General features: G+C 54.2%; 1 protein-coding gene across 1 annotated transcript in view; it reads right to left on the reverse strand.

Annotated features, from left to right (window-relative positions):
- Positions 1-378: 378 nt before the first annotated feature.
- Positions 379-19,057, reverse strand: part of LOC129820769 (BCL-6 corepressor-like) — a gene marked incomplete in the record, with an annotated part of 93,162 nt that continues 74,483 nt past the window's right edge. The window contains 5 exon segments of the mRNA XM_055877721.1: positions 379-1,582; positions 1,770-1,920; positions 7,312-7,389; positions 12,226-12,371; positions 12,471-12,637. Of these exon segments, the coding sequence (XP_055733696.1) occupies positions 1,141-1,582; positions 1,770-1,920; positions 7,312-7,389; positions 12,226-12,371; positions 12,471-12,637 (984 nt within the window).

The following is a 19,057-nucleotide window of genomic DNA, read 5'->3' on the forward strand; positions in this document are numbered from 1 at the left end:
AGAACAAATTCTTATTTAGAATGACGGGCCAATGCCGGCCAAACCCGGATGATACCGAGCCAATTGTGCGCCACCCTATGGGACTCCCAATCACGGCCGGTTGTGATACAGCCTGGATTTGAACCTGAGATGCAGTGCCTTAGACCGCTGCGCGACTCAGGAGCTAAACAAGTAGCTCCTGTATGTAGGTAAAAGTGTACAGATGAAATATTGAAGTAGCCCAACTTTGGATTTGCACTAACTGTCTGGATGTCATCGCAGGTCCAGGCTAGACAGATTTGGTCTTGAAAAGCCAGAACGTGCCTTATGTTCAAAGATTAGCTGTGTCCATGTAAACCCTTCAATAGTAATAACAAAATGTGGAGCATAACACTCAGATAAACTTTCTTGCAAATGTTAAGATTTATTTTTGATAATTTTGCTGGCAAAATATAAATACAAATGAGATATTTTAATTACAAAAAAAACACAAATAGTATAACTGTTACTGTACTGCAATAGCCACCCTGTTATTTACAAGTTCTGTACCGAAGGGCGAATATCTTCTCATCTTTAAACCTTTAATAGTATACAAAAACACATCTCTTCAGTTTTGCAAGTGAAATTAGAGACTAAATGAGAAGCAGATTGAACACAGGTACAAAACAGCCCCTGAGGGTGATGAGTGCTAACTCTGTCTGAGGAGAACAAAAAACTATACAACTGATCCTCATCATGTGCTTCCTATGAACAAAAAATTTGACATTCAAAGCGCTGCCTCAGTGCTCAGACACACACTATGGCATATAAACTGACACACACACACATATATTATACTGTTTAACACACACACACACAACCTTCCAATCATGATAACACAACCACACTCTCGCTCACACAATTGCAGGAGAGAAATCAAGATAACATTTCCAGATTTATATATTTATACTTATATTAATACATTTATAAAAAATAAGACAATTGTTAATTTACAGTCGCCTCTTCATCTTCGCTTGATGTACATACACATTCAGGTCTCTGCTGCTCTGTCTGTCCGTTCGTCCATACAGTCCACTGGTCCAGCGCAGGAGTTAATCTCAGATCTCAGGGCAGGGGTCTTACTCATTCACCTATCGTAGACCCCCACTGTAGAGTAGGGATTCAGAAATCAGAGTCAAAGTTCAGGGTCAGGGATAACAACCTCCTGTTAGCGTTAGCCTTAGCTTTAAAATTAGCGTTAACTTTAGTCTTAGCGTTAGTCTTAGCGTTAGCATTAGCCCTAATGTTCCCATTGACATTAGCCTTAGCATTAACGTTAGCCTCCAGGGGTTCGTCCCAGCGGTCATCCAGGCACTCCAGGGTGGATCCCAGCAGAGCAGCCAGCTCAGCACTCCCCTCCACCAGGTCCAGCAGCTCCTTGCTGTCTGGCTGGAAGCCCTCCAGCTCGTCTGGGCAGGAGAAGAGCTGGGAGAGGGAGGCCTGGCGGTAAAACTCTGCCTCGGCCATCGTCACCACCTTCATGTGGGGGAAGGAGGAGCGGAAGGAACGGGCCGACATCCGCAGCTTCCGGAGAACATCTGAGAGGAGAAGCCAGTTCCTGGACCTGGGGGGAGGATTCGGGACCGTAAGGATTTACACACACAAGAGATGAACAAATGGTCTTGGTTTATTATCTGTCACTTACATCTCACTCTCTCATTCTGTACTCCTCTTTCCCTCTTTCACTCCTTCTATCCAATCATATTGATTTCTGTGTGTGTGTGTGTGTGTGTGTGTGTGTATACACTCACCCCTGCGACAAGGACACCTGGATGTTGTAGCAGGGGAGGAGGGGTTGGTTGGAGAACTCAAACTCAAAGAGCTCCCTCCTGTCCTCGTCATCTTCCTCTGGCCCTGGGGGATCCGCCAGCATGTTACACACACTGCCCTCCTCTAAGGACTCTGAGACATGGAGAAAGGGATACACAGTTAGAATAACACAAGTCCACTGCCCTCTTCTAATGACTCAATGTATTCACAGCCCTTGACTTTTCCACATGTTGTTGTGTTACAGCATGAGATGCTGTGTCCGTGGCATACACACAATGCCCCATCATGCCAAAGTGGAATTAGGTTTTAGAATTTTGTACAAATTAATTTAAAAATTCAAAGCTGAAATGTCTTGGGTCAATAAGTATTCAACCCCTTTGTTATGTCAAGACTAAATACAGTCAGGAGTAAATAAGTCAAAACACCAGTCTCAACGTCAACAGTGAAGAGGCGACTCTGGGTTGCTGGCCTTCTAGGCAGTTGCAAAGAAAAAGCCATATCTCAGACTGGACAATAAAAATAAAAGATTAAGATGGGCAAAAGAACACAGACACAGGACAGAGGAACTCTGCCTAGAAGGCCAGCATCCCGGACTCGCCTCTTCACTGTTGACGTTGAGACTGGTGTTTTGTGGGTACTATTTAATGAAGCTGCCAGTTGAGGACTTGAGGCGTCTGTTTCCCAAACTAGACACTCTAATGTACTTGTTCTCTTGCTCAGTTGTGCACCGGAGCCTCCCACTCCTCTTTCTATTCTGGTTAGAGCCAGTTTGCGCTGTTCTGTGAAGGGAGTAGTACACAGCGTTGTACAAGATCTTCAGTTTCTTGGCAATTTCTCGCATGGAATAGCCTTAATTTCTCAGAACAAGAATAGACTGACGAGTTTCAGAAGAAAGTCCTTTGTTTCTGGTCATTTGAGCCTGTAATCGAACCCACAAATTATGATGCTCCAGATACTCAACTTGTCTAAAGAAGGACAGTTTTATTTCTTCTTTAATCAGCACAAGTTTTCAGCTGTGTTTTCTAATGATCAATTAGCCTTTTAAAATGATAAAGTTGGATTAGCTAACACAACGTGCCATTGGAACACAGGAGTGATGGTTGCTGATCATGGGCCTCTGTACGCCTACGTAGATATTCCATAACAATTCTGCCGTTTTCAGCTACAATAGTCATTTACAACATTAACAATGTCTACACTGTTTTTCAGATCAATTTGATGTTATTTTAATGGACCAAAACATTTGCTTTTCTTTCAAAAACAAGGACATTTCTATGTGACCCCAAACTTTTGAACGGTAGTGTATATTTTTGTTTATACCTAAAGGGGTCCTAAAATTCCAAATCAAAAAGCTAAATGATCCTTGGTATGACCATCTTAAAACAATTCCATATAGCTTAGTAGAACTACCCCCCCCCCCCCCCCCTGTAGGGGGTTAAAAATAATCATATGCAAATATTGTACAATTCAGGTGTGCAAAGCTCTTAGACTTAACCGAAAAGACGCACAGCTGTAATCACTGTCAAAGGTGACTAACATGTATTGACTAAGGGGTGTGAATTTTTTTATTTTAATTTGACCTTTATTAAACCAGGCAAGTCAGTTAAAAACCAATTCTTATTTTCAATGATGGCCTAGGAACAGTGGCTTAACTGCCTTGTTCAGGGGCAGAACGACAGATTTTTACCTTGTCAGCTCGGGGATTCGATTTTGCAACCTTTCGGTTACTAGTCCAACGCTCTAACCACCAGGCTACCTGCCGCCTCCACGCTCTAACCACCGGGCTACCTGCTGAATACTTACAGTACCAGTCAAACGTTTGGACACACCTACTCATTCAAGGGTTTTTATTTTGACTATTTTCTACATTGTAGAATAATAGCGAAGACATCAAAACTATGAAATAACACATATGGAATCACATAGTAACCAAAAAGTGTTAAACAAATCAAAATATATTATATATTCTTCAAAGTAGCCACCTTTTGCCTTGATGACAGCTTTGCATTCTCTCAACCAGCTTCATTAGGTAGTCACCTAGAATGCATTTCAATTGCCAGTCCTGGTGTGCAGGTGTGCCTTGTGTGCCTTGTTAAAGTTTAATTTGTGGAATTTCTTTCCTTCTTAATGCGTTTGAGCCAATCAGTTGTGTTGTGACAAGGTAGGAGTGGTATACATAAGATAGCCCTATTTGGTAAAAGACCCAAGTCCATATTATGCTCAAATAAGCAAAGAGAAACGACAGTCCATCATTACTTTAAGACATGAAGAACAGTCAATCCGGAACATTAAGAACTTTGAAAGTTTCTTCAAGTGCAGTCGCAAAAACCATCAAGTGCTATGATGAAGCTGGCTCTCATGAGGACCGACACAGGAAAGGAAGACCCAGAGTTACCTCTGCTGCAGAAGATGAGTTCATTAGAGTTAACTGCACCTCAGATTGCAGCCCAAATAAATGCTTCACAGAGTTCAAGTAACAGACACATCTCAACGTCAACTGTTCAGAGGAGACTGCTTGAATCAGGCCTTCATGGTCAAATTGCTGCAAAGATACCACTACTAAAGGACACCAATAATAAGAAGAGACTTGCTTGGGCCAAGAAACACAAGCAATGGACATTGGAAATCTGTGCTTTGGTCTGATGAGTCCAAATTTGAGGTTTTTGGTTCCAACAGCCATGTCTTTGTGAGACGCAGAGTTGGTGAAAGGATGATTTCTGCATGTGCGGTTCCCACCGTGAAGCCCGGAGGAGGTGGTGTGATGGTGCTTTGCTGGTGACACTGTCTGTGATTTATTTAGAATTCAAGGCACACTTAACCAGCATGGCTACCACAGCATTCTGCAGGGATACGGCATCCCATCTGGTTTGCGCTTAGTGGGACCATCATTTGTTTTTCAACAGGACAATGACCCAAAACACACCTTCAGCTGTGTAAAAGCTATTTGACCAAGAAGGAGAGTGATGGAGTGCTGCATCAGATGACCTGGCCTCCACAATCACCTGACCTCAACCCAATTGAGATGGTTTGGGATGAGTTGGACCACAGAGTGAAGGAAAAGCAGCCAACAAGTGCTCAGCATATATGTGGGAACTTCTTCAAGACTGCTGGAAAACGACCCAAAACAATGGCGCCGCAGAAGGGGCAGACGGAGCGGTCTTCTGATCAGACTCCGTAGACGGGCACATCGCCCACCACTCCAGAGTATACTACTCGCCAATGTCCAGTCTCTTGACAACAAGGTAGACGAAATCCGAGGAAGGGTTGCCTTCCAGAGACATCAGAGATTGTAACATTCTCTGTTTCATAGAAACATGGCTCACTCGAAACATGCCATCTGAGTCGGTACAGCCACCTGGTTTCTTCACGCATCGCGCCGACAGAGACAAACATCTCTCTGGTAAGAAGAAGGGCGGAGGTGTATGCCTTATGATTAACGAGTCGTGGTGTGATCATAACAACATACAGGAACTCAAGTCCTTTTGTTCACCCAACCTAGAAATCCTTACAATCAAATGTCAACCGCATTATCTTTCAAGAGAATTCTCTTCCATTATAATTAGTCGTGTACACCTCTCCCCCCAAGCAGACACCTCAACTGCCCTGAAAGAACTTCATTGGACTCCATGTAAACCGCAATCACACTGCACACTGCCCTAACCCATCTGGTCAAGAGGATTACCTATGTAAGAATGCTGTTCATCGACTACAGCTCAGCATTTAACACCATAGTACCCTCCAAACTCGTCAATAAGCTCGAGATCCTGGGTCTCGACCCCGCCCTGTGCAACTGGGTCCTGGACTTTCTGACGGGCCGCCACCAGGTGGTGAGGGTAGGAAACAACACAAGGGTGTGTTCTCAGCCCTCTCCTGTACTCCCTGTTCACCCATGACTGCGAGGCCATGCACGCCTCCAACTCAATCAAGTTTGCGGACGACACTACACTGGTAGGCTTGATTACCAACAATGATGAGACGGCCCACAGGGAGGAGGTGAGGGCCGTCGGAGTGTGGTTCAGGAAAATAACCTCACACTCAACGTCAACAAAGGAGATGATCGTGGACTTCAGGAAACAGCAGAGGGAGTACCCCCCTATCCACATCGACGGGACAGTAGTGGAGAAGGTGGAAAGTTAAGTTCCTATGGCGTACACATCACAGACAAACTGAAATGGTCCACCCACACAGACAGCATGGTGAAGAAGGCTCAACAGCGCCTCTTCAACCTCAGGAGGCTGAAGAAATTTGACTTAACTTTGACACTAACAAGAAGGAAATTTGACACTCACAAACTTTTACAGATGCACAATCGAAAGCATCCTGTCGGACTGTATCACCGCCCACAACCGCAAGGCTCTTCAGAGGGTAGTGAGGTTTGCACAATGCATCACCGGGGGCAAACTACCTGCCCTCCAGGACACCTACACCACCCGATGTCACAGGAAGGCCAAAAAGATTATCAAGGACAACAACCACCCGAGCCACTGCCTGTTCACACCGCTATCATCCAGAAGGCGAGGTCAGTACAGGTACATCAAAGCTGGGACTGAGAGACTGAAAAACAGCTTCTAACAGCCATCACCAACATTGAGGGGCTGCTGCCAACATACTGACTCAAATCTCTAGCCACTTTAATTTTAAAATGTGGATGTAATAAATGTATCACTAGTCACTTAAAACAATGCCACTTTATATCATGTTTACATACCCTACATTACTCATCTCATATGTATATACTGTACTCTATACCATCTACTGCATCTTGCCTATGCCGTTCGGCCATCACTCATTCATATATTTATATGTACATATTCTTATTCATTCCTTTACACTTGTGTGTATAAGGTAGTTGTGAAATTGTTAGATTATTTGTTAGATATTACTGCATGGTCGGAACTAGAAGCACAAGCATTTCGCTACACTCGCATTAACATCTGCTAACCATGTGTTTGTGACCAATAAAATTTGATTTGAAAAGCATTCCAGGTGTTGCTGGTTGAGAGAATGCCAAGAGTGTGCAAAGCTGTCAAGGCAAATGGTGGCTACTTTGAAGAACCTAAAATATATCATATATTTTGGATTTGTTTAACACTTTTTGGGGGACTACATGATTCCATATTTGTTATTTCATAGTTTGGATGTTTTTACTATTCTACAATGTAGAAAATAGTAGAAATAAAGAGAAACCCTTGAATGAGTAGGTGTGTCCAAAAGTTTGAAAGGTAATGTATGTAAATGAGATATCTGTATTTCATATTCAGACATTTGCAAAATTTCTAAAAACATGTTTTCACTTTGTCATTGTCTTTTAGATGGGTGAGAAAAAAATATATTTAATCAATGTTGAATTCAGGCTGTAACAACAAAATGTGGATTAAGTCAAGGGTTATGAATACCTTCTGAAGGCAGTGTACGCAGAGTTATAATACACAATGAAAACAAACACACACACATTGCTCATCTCTTTGCACACAATGGGACTCTCTCTCACACACACACAAATAGACACAGAGCTGAACTCACCACAAACAGCACTGCCGTAGAATTCCCAGTGGATCTCTGGGTCGTCATCAGAGTGGCCCTGCAGGTCAGCAAAATAATCTATGGGGAGAAGAGAGAGAGTGAAAGAGCGCGAGAGAAAAAAAGAGCGAGAAGGCGCGAGAGAAAAAAAGAGCGAGAAGGCGAGAGAGAAAAAAAGCACGAGAACGCGTGCGAGAAAAAAAGCGCGAGAACGCGCGCGAGAAAAAAAGCGCGAGAACGCGCGCGAGAAAAAAAGCGCGAGAACGCGCGCGAGAAAAAAAGCGCGAGAACGCGCGCGAGAAAAAAAGCGCGAGAACGCGCGCGAGAGAAAGAGCGAGAACGCGCGAGAGAGAAAGAGCGAGAACGCGCGAGAGAGAAAGAGCGAGAACGCGCGAGAGAGAAAGAGCGAGAACGCGCGAGAGAGAAAGAGCGAGAACGCGCGAGAGAGAAAGAGCGAGAACGCGCGAGAGAGAAAGAGCGAGAACGCGCGAGAGAGAAAGAGCGAGAACGCGCGAGAGAGAAAGAGCGAGAACGCGCGAGAGAGAAAGAGCGAGAACGCGCGAGAGAGAAAGAGCGAGAACGCGCGAGAGAGAAAGAGCGAGAACGCGCGAGAGAGAAAGAGCGAGAACGCGCGAGAGAGAAAGAGCGAGAACGCGCGAGAGAGAAAGAGCGAGAACGCGCGAGAGAGAAAGAGCGAGAACGCGCGAGAGAGAAAGAGCGAGAACGCGCGAGAGAGAAAGAGCGAGAACGCGCGAGAGAGAAAGTGCGAGAGAAAGTGCGAGAGAAAGTGCGAGAGAAAGTGCGAGAGAAGGTGCGAGAGAAGGTGCGAGAGAAGGTGCGAGAGAAGGTGCGAGAGAAGGTGCGAGAGAAGGTGCGAGAGAAGGTGCGAGAGAAGGTGCGAGAGAAGGTGCGAGAGAAGGTGCGAGAGAAGGTGCGAGAGAAGGTGCGAGAGAAGGTGCGAGAGAAGGTGCGAGAGAAGGTGCGAGAGAAGGTGCGAGAGAAGGTGCGAGAGAAGGTGCGAGAGAAGGTGCGAGAGAAAGTGCGAGAGAAAGTGCGAGAGAAAGTGCGAGAGAAAGTGCGAGAGAAAGTGTGAGAGAAAGTGTGAGAGAGACGAGCAAGGTTAGATGTGGGGCCTGCCACAGCTTTGGTAGAGAGGGGGCTGTCTATACTGCATCATTGCTGGCTTGGTTCATGCTGAGGAATATGCTAAAAATTAAATTGGAACCACACTGTATCTCTACTTCCTTCCCTCTCTCTCTATGACACACACACACAGAGAGGGAGACATTTACGGTACTGGGAGCACACACAAACCAAGTACACACAAACACAGAGAGCCAGTAAGAGCTGGGCTGAGTGCCAGTACTGAGGCGTTGGGTGTCTGGCGTGTGTATGCAGGGATTAACGACCTCCAGATGAGTGGGACCAGGTGGAGGGAGGAGTACACACACAATCTCTTTCGCTCGCTCTATCTTTCCGTCTAAACCCTTCTCCAGCTCTAAATCCACCTCTCCCTCCCTCCGCCTCTCCTCTCTCAAGGCCTGCTGTCTATCTGAGGTAATTGGGTTTTACTTGTTCGGATAGAAAGAGATGGACGCCACCGGCTATGTGAGGGGGTGTGTGGTTCCTTTTCATTCTCCATGTGTATGTAGCAGAGATCCCATTTGTCTCACACCCACACACACACACTTTCTATTTTCTAGAGTGAGCGTGTTCTGAGAGGCCCATTTCTGCACATACACTAAGCAAACAGATCGGCCGTTGCTAAGTAACCAGACAGACGAGCGAGCACGCATCCCAACCCACTGAATCCCCTCACACAGGTGGTCTTGGGAAAGGAAAGGGGTGGAAGGGACTGTTTTCAGCATGTGTGTGTTTGTGAGAGAGACCGATTTTTAAAGGCAGACTGAGGGAGAGCGCTTTGAGATGGAGAATGAGAAGCACAGTGGGACACAGTGAGGGGTGTGAGGGGTAGAGCAGCAGTATAGTAGTGAGGGTGTGAGGGGTAGAGCAGCAGTATAGTAGTGAGGGGTAGAGCAGCAGTATAGTAGTGAGGGGTAGAGCAGCAGTATAGTAGTGAGGGGTAGAGCAGCAGTATAGTAGTGAGGGGTAGAGCAGCAGTATAGTAGTGAGGGGTAGAGCAGCAGTATAGTAGTGAGTGGTAGAGCAGCAGTATAGTAGTGAGGGGTGTGAGGGGTAGAGCAGCAGTATAGTAGTGAGGGGTAGAGCAGCAGTATAGTAGTGAGGGGTAGAGCAGCAGTATAGTAGTGAGGGGTAGAGCAGCAGTATAGTAGTGAGGGGTAGAGCAGCAGTATAGTAGTGAGGGGTAGAGCAGCAGTATAGTAGTGAGGGGTAGAGCAGCAGTATAGTAGTGAGGGGTGTGAGGGGTAGAGCAGCAGTATAGTAGTGAGGGGTGTGAGGGGTAGAGCAGCAGTATAGTAGTGAGGGGTGTGAGGGGTAGAGCAGCAGTATAGTAGTGAGGGGTGTGAGGGGTAGAGCAGCAGTATAGTAGTGAGGGGTGTGAGGGGTAGAGCAGCAGTATAGTAGTGAGGGGTGTGAGGGGTAGAGCAGCAGTATAGTAGTGAGGGGTGTGAGGGGTAGAGCAGCAGTATAGTAGTGAGGGGTGTGAGGGGTAGAGCAGCAGTATAGTAGTGAGTGGTAGAGCAGCAGTATAGTAGTGAGGGGTGTGAGGGGTAGAGCAGCAGTATAGTAGTGAGGGATGTGAGGGGTAGAGCAGCAGTATAGTAGTGAGGGGTGTGAGGGGTAGAGCAGCAGTATAGTAGTGAGGGGTGTGAGGCGTAGAGCAGCAGTATAGTAGTGAGGGGTGTGAGGCGTAGAGCAGCAGTATAGTAGTGAGGGGTGTGAGGGGTAGAGCAGCAGTATAGTAGTGAGGGGTGTGAGGGGTAGAGCAGCAGTATAGTAGTGAGGGGTGTGAGGGGTAGAGCAGCAGTATAGTAGTGAGGGGTGTGAGGGGTAGAGCAGCAGTATAGTAGTGAGGGGTGTGAGGGGTAGAGCAGCAGTATAGTAGTGAGGGGTGTGAGGGGTAGAGCAGCAGTATAGTAGTGAGGGGTGTGAGGGGTAGAGCAGCAGTATAGTAGTGAGGGGTGTGAGGGGTAGAGCAGCAGTATAGTAGTGAGGGGTGTGAGGGGTAGAGCAGCAGTATAGTAGTGAGGGGTGTGAGGGGGTAGAGCAGCAGTATAGTAGTGAGGGGTGTGAGGGGTAGAGCAGCAGTATAGTAGTGAGGGGTGTGAGGGGTAGAGCAGCAGTATAGTAGTGAGGGGTGTGAGGGGTAGAGCAGCAGTATAGTAGTGAGGGGTGTGAGGGGTAGAGCAGCAGTATAGTAGTGAGGGGTGTGAGGGGTAGAGCAGCAGTATAGTAGTGAGGGGTAGAGCAGCAGTATACTAGTGAGGGGTAGAGCAGCAGTATAGTAGTGAGGGGTAGAGCAGCAGTATAGTAGTGAGGGGTGTGAGGGGTAGAGCAGCAGTATAGTAGTGAGGGGTGTGAGGGGTAGAGCAGCAGTATAGTAGTGAGGGGTGTGAGGGGTAGAGCAGCAGTATAGTAGTGAGGGGTGTGAGGGGTAGAGCAGCAGTATAGTAGTGAGTGACTGACCAGTGAGGGGTGTGAGGGGTAGAGCAGCAGTATAGTAGTGAGGGGTGTGAGGGGTAGAGCAGCAGTATAGTAGTGAGGGGTGTGAGGGGTAGAGCAGCAGTATAGTAGTGAGGGATGTGAGGGGTAGAGCAGCAGTATAGTAGTGAGGGGTGTGAGGGGTAGAGCAGCAGTATAGTAGTGAGTGGTGTGAGGGGTAGAGCAGCAGTATAGTAGTGAGGGGTGTGAGGGGTAGAGCAGCAGTATAGTAGTGAGTGGTGTGAGGGGTAGAGCAGCAGTATAGTAGTGAGGGGTGTGAGGGGTAGAGCAGCAGTATAGTAGTGAGGGATGTGAGGGGTAGAGCAGCAGTATAGTAGTGAGGGGTGTGAGGGGTAGAGCAGCAGTATAGTAGTGAGGGGTGTGAGGGGTAGAGCAGCAGTATAGTAGTGAGGGATGTGAGGGGTAGAGCAGCAGTATAGTAGTGAGGGGTGTGAGGGGTAGAGCAGCAGTATAGTAGTGAGTGGTGTGAGGGGTAGAGCAGCAGTATAGTAGTGAGGGGTGTGAGGGGTAGAGCAGCAGTATAGTAGTGAGGGGTGTGAGGGGTAGAGCAGCGTATAGTAGTGAGGGGTGTGAGGGGTAGAGCAGCAGTATAGTAGTGAGTGGTGTGAGGGGTAGAGCAGCAGTATAGTAGTGAGGGGTGTGAGGGGTAGAGCAGCAGTATAGTAGTGAGTGGTGTGAGGGGTAGAGCAGCAGTATAGTAGTGAGGGGTGTGAGGGGTAGAGCAGCAGTATAGTAGTGAGGGGTGTGAGGGGTAGAGCAGCGTATAGTAGTGAGGGGTGTGAGGGGTAGAGCAGCAGTATAGTAGTGAGTGGTGTGAGGGGTAGAGCAGCAGTATAGTAGTGAGGGGTGTGAGGGGTAGAGCAGCAGTATAGTAGTGAGGGATGTGAGGGGTAGAGCAGCAGTATAGTAGTGAGGGGTGTGAGGGGTAGAGCAGCAGTATAGTAGTGAGTGGTGTGAGGGGTAGAGCAGCAGTATAGTAGTGAGGGGTGTGAGGGGTAGAGCAGCAGTATAGTAGTGAGGGATGTGAGGGGTAGAGCAGCAGTATAGTAGTGAGGGGTGTGAGGGGTAGAGCAGCAGTATAGTAGTGAGGGGTGTGAGGGGTAGAGCAGCAGTATAGTAGTGAGGGGTGTGAGGGGTAGAGCAGCAGTATAGTAGTGAGGGGTGTGAGGGGTAGAGCAGCAGTATAGTAGTGAGGGGTGTGAGGGGTAGAGCAGCAGTATAGTAGTGAGGGGTGTGAGGGGTAGAGCAGCAGTATAGTAGTGAGTGACTGACCAGTGAGGAATCGCTCCATGCTGTTGCTGTGGGTCATCTTGAGCAGACCGCGGCCGGAGTAGGTGGCCAGGGTAGGGTCAGCCCCGTAGGACAGCAACACCCGCACTACGTCCAGATGGTCATTTTCCACCGCGTCATGCAGAGGCCTGGACACACACACACATTAATGTAATAGGAAAAACACTGTGTGTGTGTTTCTGCATGTGTGTGTGTGTGTGTGTGTGTATACTGCATTGTGTGTGTACCTAGTGCCGTCCTGTGCGCTGCAGTTGATGTCAGCCCCGTGCTCCAGCAGGTGTATGACTATAGAAAGCCAGCCGCGGGCGCAGGCCTCGTGGAGGGCACAGTAGCCTGCATAGTCCCTGTGGTTCACCTCACACACACAGTTCTCCAGGCAGTACAGAACCACCTCCTGCAGAGGACAGAGGGAGGGACGGATGAGTGTGTTTACACACACACAGAAAGAGATAGCTGCGTCGGCCCGCCTGCGTGCGTCAGTCTGCCTGCCTGCCTGCGTCAGTCTGCCTGCCTGCCTGCGTCAGTCTGCCTGCCTGCCTGCGTCAGTCTGCCTGCCTGCCTGCGTCAGTCTGCCTGCCTGCCTGCCTGCCTGCCTGCGTCAGTCTGCCTGCCTGCCTGCCTGCCTGCGTCAGTCTGCCTGCCTGCCTGCGTCAGTCTGCCTGCCTGCCTGCCTGCGTCAGTCTGCCTGCCTGCCTGCGTCAGTCTGCCTGCCTGCCTGCGTCAGTCTGCCTGCCTGCCTGCGTCAGTCTGCCTGCGTCAGTCTGCCTGCCTGCCTGCGTCAGTCTGCCTGCGTCAGCCTGCCTGCCTGCGTGCGTCAGCCTGCCTGCGTGCGTGCGTCAGCCTGCCTGCCTGCCTGCGTCAGCCTGCCTGCCTGCCTGCCTGCGTCAGCCTGCCTGCCTGCGTGCGTGCGTCAGCCTGCCTGCCTGCGTGCGTGCGTCAGCCTGCCTGCGTCAGTCTGCCTGCCTGCGTCAGTCTGCCTGCCTGCGTCAGTCTGCCTGCCTGCGTCAGTCTGCCTGCCTGCGTCAGTCTGCCTGCCTGCGTCAGTCTGCCTGCCTGCGTCAGTCTGCCTGCGTCAGTCTGCCTGCCTGCCTGCGTCAGTCTGCCTGCCTGCCTGCCTGCCTGCGTGCGTCAGTCTGCCTGCCTGCCTGCGGCAGTCTGCCTGCGTGCGGCAGTCTGCCTGCGTGCGTCAGTCTGCCTGCGTGCGTGCCTGCGTGCGTCAGTCTGCCTGCGTGCCTGCGTGCGTCAGTCTGCCTGCGTGCGTCAGCCTGCCTGCGTCAGCCTGCCTGCCTGCCTGCGTCAGTCTGCCTGCCTGCCTGCGTCAGTCTGCCTGCCTGCGTCAGTCTGCCTGCCTGCGTCAGTCTGCCTGCCTGCCTGCCTGCGTCAGTCTGCCTGCCTGCCTGCCTGCGTCAGTCTGCCTGCCTGCCTGCGTCAGTCTGCCTGCCTGCCTGCCTGCGTCAGTCTGCCTGCCTGCGTCAGTCTGCCTGCGTCAGTCTGCCTGCCTGCGTCAGTCTGCCTGCCTGCGTCAGTCTGCCTGCCTGCGTCAGTCTGCCTGCCTGCCTGCGTGTGTCACGCTTCGAACACACCGACTGCGTCATTGCATCACTGCTGCATAACATTTTGCGCAGCTAGGCAACTATACTGATGCAGGTACCTTTTGCAAATGGTCACATGCGGTTGGACACATGGAGGAGAGAATCATTTTCGCAGTATCCTCAAAACCGTGTCTTTTTGACACAACTGCTGACAGCTACAGGGACATAAACACAAAAAATGCTGCTTGGAGACAAGTGTCCACGATAGTAGGATTGCCAGGTCAGTTTAGTAGTGAGCTTGTGCTAGATGTGGCTAGTTAGCGTTAGCTAGCTAGCTAACCTAGCCAATGAGGTGTGTGTGAAAGAAATAGTCATACCACCTTCCTCAACGTTGGTCTCATTGTTGAAAGAGCCTACTCTGCCTATCTTGACTATTTATTATTGCATTTCGCTCCAAAACTGCATTTGAGGGAAATTATATTATAGGCTCTCACAATTAATTTGAGGATGTCATCGAATAAATAATATACTTGGCAAATAAATAAATAAAAAATGTAAAGAAATTATGCAATCAAACTGTTTTTATGTAATCCCACCTTTTTACTGAATATGTGCAAAAAAATAAAAATCTACATTAATATTTTGCTACTTTCTGTCAAGTCCACTCATACAATTTGATGCATATGTTCGATTTATCGAACGTATGCACCACACAGAACGCACTGCAACTGCCTCTGCAATGCAATGCTGCAAGGCAAATGCAGCGTTCCATTGGAAATGAATGTACTTCTGGTGTATCGAAACGCAATGTCGCAGTCGGTGTGTTCGAAGCGTCAGTCTGCCTGCGTGCGTCAGTCTGCCTGCGTGCGTGCCTGCGTGCGTCAGTCTGCCTGCGTGCGTGCCTGCGTGCGTCAGCCTGCCTGCGTGCGTCAGTCAGCCTGCCTGCCTGCGTCAGTCAGCCTGCCTGCCTGCCTGCGTCAGTCAGCCTGCCTGCCTGCCTGCGTCAGCCTGCCTGCCTGCCTGCCTGCGTCAGCCTGCCTGCCTGCCTGCCTGCGTCAGTCAGCCTGCCTGCCTGCCTGCGTCAGTCAGCCTGCCTGCCTGCCTGCGTCAGTCAGCCTGCCTGCCTGCCTGCGTCAGTCAGCCTGCCTGCCTGCGTCAGTCAGCCAGCCTGCCTGCCTGCGTCAGTCAGCCAGCCTGCCTGCCTGCGTCAGTCTGCCTGCCTGCCTGCCTGCGTCAGTCTGCCTGCCTGCCTGCCTGCGTCAGTCTGCCTGCCTGCCTGCCTGCGTCAGTCTGCCTGCCTGCCTGCCTGCGTCAGTCTGCCTGCCTGCCTGCCTGCGTCAGTCTGCCTGCCTGCCTGCCTGCCTGCGTCAGTCTGCCTGCCTGCCTGCCTGCCTGCGTCAGTCTGCCTGCCTGCCTGCCTGCCTGCGTCAGTCTGCCTGCCTGCCTGCGTCAGTCTGCCTGCCTGCCTGCGTCAGTCTGCCTGCCTGCCTGCGTCAGTCTGCCTGCCTGCCTGCGTCAGTCTGCCTGCCTGCCTGCGTCAGTCTGCCTGCCTGCCTGCGTCAGTCTGCCTGCCTGCCTGCGTCAGTCTGCCTGCCTGCCTGCGTCAGTCTGCCTGCCTGCCTGCGTCAGTCTGCCTGCCTGCCTGCGTCAGTCTGCCTGCCTGCCTGCGTCAGTCTGCCTGCCTGCGTCAGTCTGCCTGCCTGCCTGCGTCAGTCTGCCTGCCTGCGTCAGTCTGCCTGCCTGCGTCAGTCTGCCTGCCTGCGTCAGTCTGCCTGCCTGCGTCAGTCTGCCTGCCTGCCTGCGTCAGTCTGCCTGCGTCAGTCTGCCTGCCTGCCTGCCTGCCTGCCTGCGTCAGTCTGCCTGCCTGCCTGCCTGCGTCAGTCTGCCTGCGTCAGTCTGCCTGCCTGCCTGCCTGCCTGCCTGCGTCAGTCTGCCTGCCTGCCTGCGTCAGTCTGCCTGCCTGCCTGCCTGCCTGCGTCAGTCTGCCTGCCTGCCTGCCTGCCTGCCTGCCTGCGTCAGTCTGCCTGCCTGCGTCAGTCTGCCTGCCTGCCTGCCTGCGTCAGTCTGCCTGCGTCAGTCTGCCTGCCTGCGTCAGTCTGCCTGCCTGCCTGCCTGCGTCAGTCTGCCTGCCTGCCTGCCTGCGTCAGTCTGCCTGCCTGCCTGCGTCAGTCTGCCTGCCTGCCTGCCTGCGTCAGTCTGCCTGCCTGCCTGCCTGCGTCAGTCTGCCTGCCTGCGTCAGTCTGCCTGCCTGCGTCAGTCTGCCTGCCTGCGTCAGTCTGCCTGCCTGCCTGCGTCAGCCTGCCTGCCTGCGTGCGTCAGCCTGCCTGCCTGCGTGCGTCAGCCTGCCTGCCTGCGTGCGTCAGCCTGCCTGCCTGCCTGCCTGCGTGCGTCAGCCTGCCTGCCTGCCTGCCTGCCTGCCTGCCTGCCTGCCTGCGTCAGCCTGCCTGCGTCAGCCTGCCTGCCTGCCTGCGTCAGTCTGCCTGCCTGCGTCAGTCTGCCTGCCTGCCTGCGTCAGTCTGCCTGCCTGCCTGCGTCAGCCTGCCTGCCTGCCTGCGTCAGCCTGCCTGCCTGCCTGCGTGCGTCAGCCTGCCTGCCTGCGTGCGTCAGCCTGCCTGCCTGCCTGCGTGCGTCAGCCTGCCTGCCTGCCTGCCTGCCTGCGTCAGCCTGCCTGCCTGCGTCAGCCTGCCTGCCTGCGTCAGTCTGCCTGCCTGCGTCAGCCTGCCTGACTGCGTCAGTCTGCCTGCCTGCGTCAGCCAGCCTGCCTGCGTCAGCCAGCCTGCCTGCGTCAGCCAGCCTGCCTGCGTCAGTCTGCCTGCCTGCGTCAGCCAGCCTGCCTGCGTCAGTCTGCCTGCGTCAGCCAGCCTGCCTGCGTCAGCCTGCCTGCCTGCGTCAGTCTGCCTGCGTCAGCCAGCCTGCCTGCGTCAGCCTGCCTGCCTGCGTCAGCCTGCCTGCGTCAGCCTGCCTGCCTGCGTCAGCCTGCCTGCCTGCGTCAGCCTGCCTGCCTGCGTCAGCCTGCCTGCCTGCGTCAGCCAGCCTGCCTGCGTGCGTCAGTCTGCCTGCCTGCGTCAGTCTGCCTGCCTGCGTCAGCCTGCCTGCCTGCGTCAGCCTGCCTGCCTGCGTCAGCCTGCGTCAGCCTGCCTGCCTGCGTCAGCCTGCGTCAGCCTGCGTCAGCCTGCCTGCCTGCGTCAGCCTGCCTGCCTGCGTCAGCCTGCCTGCCTGCGTCAGCCTGCCTGCCTGCGTCAGCCTGCGTCAGCCTGCGTCAGCTTGCGTCAGCCTGCGTCAGCCTGCCTGCCAGCGTCAGCCTGCGTCAGCCTGCCTGCCAGCGTCAGCCTGCCTGCCAGCGTCAGCCTGCGTCAGCCTGCCTGCCAGCGTCAGCCTGCGTCAGCCTGCCTGCCAGCGTCAGCCTGCCTGCCAGCGTCAGCCTGCGTCAGCCTGCCTGCCTGCGTCAGCCTGCGTCAGCCTGCCTGCCTGCGTCAGCCTGCGTCAGCCTGCGTCAGCCTGCCTGCCTGCGTCAGCCTGCCTGCCTGCGTCAGCCTGCGTCAGCCTGCGTCAGCCTGCCTGCCTGCGTCAGCCAGCCAGCCTGCCTGCCTGCGTCAGCCAGCCAGCCAGCCTGCCTGCCTGCCTGCCTGCCTGCGTCAGCCAGCCTGCCTGCCTGCCTGCCTGCGTCAGCTAGCCTGCCTGCCTGCCTGCGTCAGCCAGCCTGCCTGCCTGCCTGCCTGCGTGCGTCGGTCTGCCTGCCTGCGTCGGTCTGCCTGCCTGCGTCGGTCTGCCTGCCTGCGTCGGTCTGCCTGCCTGCGTCAGCCTGCGTCGGTCTGCCTGCGTGCGTCGGTCTGCCTGCCTGCGTCAGCCTGCGTCAGCCTGCCTGCCTGCGTCAGCCAGCCTGCCAGCCTGCCTGCCTGCCTGCGTCGGCCGGCCAGCCTGCCTGCCTGCCTGCGTCGGCCGGCCAGCAGGCCTGCCTGCGTCGGCCGGCCAGCCTGCCTGCCTGCGTCGGCCGGCCAGCCTGCCTGCCTGCCTGCGTCGGCCGGCCTGCCTGCCTGCCTGCCTGCCTGCGTCGGCCGGCCTGCCTGCCTGCCTGCCTGCCTGCGTCGGCCGGCCTGCCTGCCTGCCTGCCTGCCTGCGTCGGCCGGCCTGCCTGCCTGCCTGCGTCGGCCGGCCTGCCTGCCTGCCTGCCTGCCTGCGTCGGCCGGCCTGCCTGCCTGCCTGCCTGCCTGCGTCGGCCGGCCTGCCTGCCTGCCTGCCTGCCTGCGTCGGCCGGCCTGCCTGCCTGCCTGCCTGCGTCGGCCGGCCTGCCTGCCTGCCTGCGTCGGCCGGCCTGCCTGCCTGCCTGCGCCGGCCGGCCTGCCTGCCTGCCTGCCTGCGCCGGCCGGCCTGCCTGCCTGCCTGCCTGCGCCGGCCGGCCTGCCTGCCTGCCTGCCTGCGCCGGCCGGCCTGCCTGCCTGCCTGCCTGCGCCGGCCGGCCTGCCTGCCTGCCTGCCTGCGTCGGCCGGCCTGCCTGCCTGCCTGCCTGCGTCGGCCGGCCTGCCTGCCTGCCTGCCTGCCTGCGTCGGCCGGCCTGCCTGCCTGCCTGCCTGCCTGCGTCGGCCGGCCTGCCTGCCTGCGTCGGTCTGTCTGCCTGCCTGCGTCGGTCTGTCTGCCTGCCTGCCTGCGTGCGTGCGTCGGTCTGCCTGCGTGCGTGCGTCGGTCTGCCTGCGTGCGTGCGTCGGTCTGCCTGCGTGCGTGCGTCGGTCTGCCTGCGTGCGTGCGTCGGTCTGCCTGCGTGCGTGCGTCGGTCTGCCTGCGTGCGTGCGTCGGTCTGCCTGCGTGCGTGCGTCGGTCTGCCTGCGTGCGTGCGTCGGTCTGCCTGCGTGCGTGCGTCGGTCTGCCTGCGTGCGTGCGTCGGTCTGCCTGCGTGCGTGCGTCGGTCTGCCTGCGTGCGTGCGTCGGTCTGCCTGCGTGCGTGCGTCGGTCTGCCTGCGTGCGTGCGTCGGTCTGCCTGCGTGCGTGCGTCGGTCTGCCTGCGTGCGTGCGTCGGTCTGCCTGCGTGCGTGCGTCGGTCTGCCTGCGTGCGTGCGTCGGTCTGCCTGCGTGCGTGCGTCGGTCTGCCTGCGTGCGTGCGTCGGTCTGCCTGCGTGCGTGCGTCGGTCTGCCTGCGTGCGTGCGTCGGTCTGCCTGCGTGCGTGCGTCGGTCTGCCTGCGTGCGTGCGTCGGTCTGCCTGCGTGCGTGCGTCGGTCTGCCTGCGTGCGTGCGTCGGTCTGCCTGCGTGCGTGCGTCGGTCTGCCTGCGTGCGTGCGTCGGTCTGCCT

This window comes from Salvelinus fontinalis, chromosome 23, assembly GCF_029448725.1.
Source record: "Salvelinus fontinalis isolate EN_2023a chromosome 23, ASM2944872v1, whole genome shotgun sequence".
NCBI classification, from domain to species: domain Eukaryota; kingdom Metazoa; phylum Chordata; class Actinopteri; order Salmoniformes; family Salmonidae; genus Salvelinus; species Salvelinus fontinalis.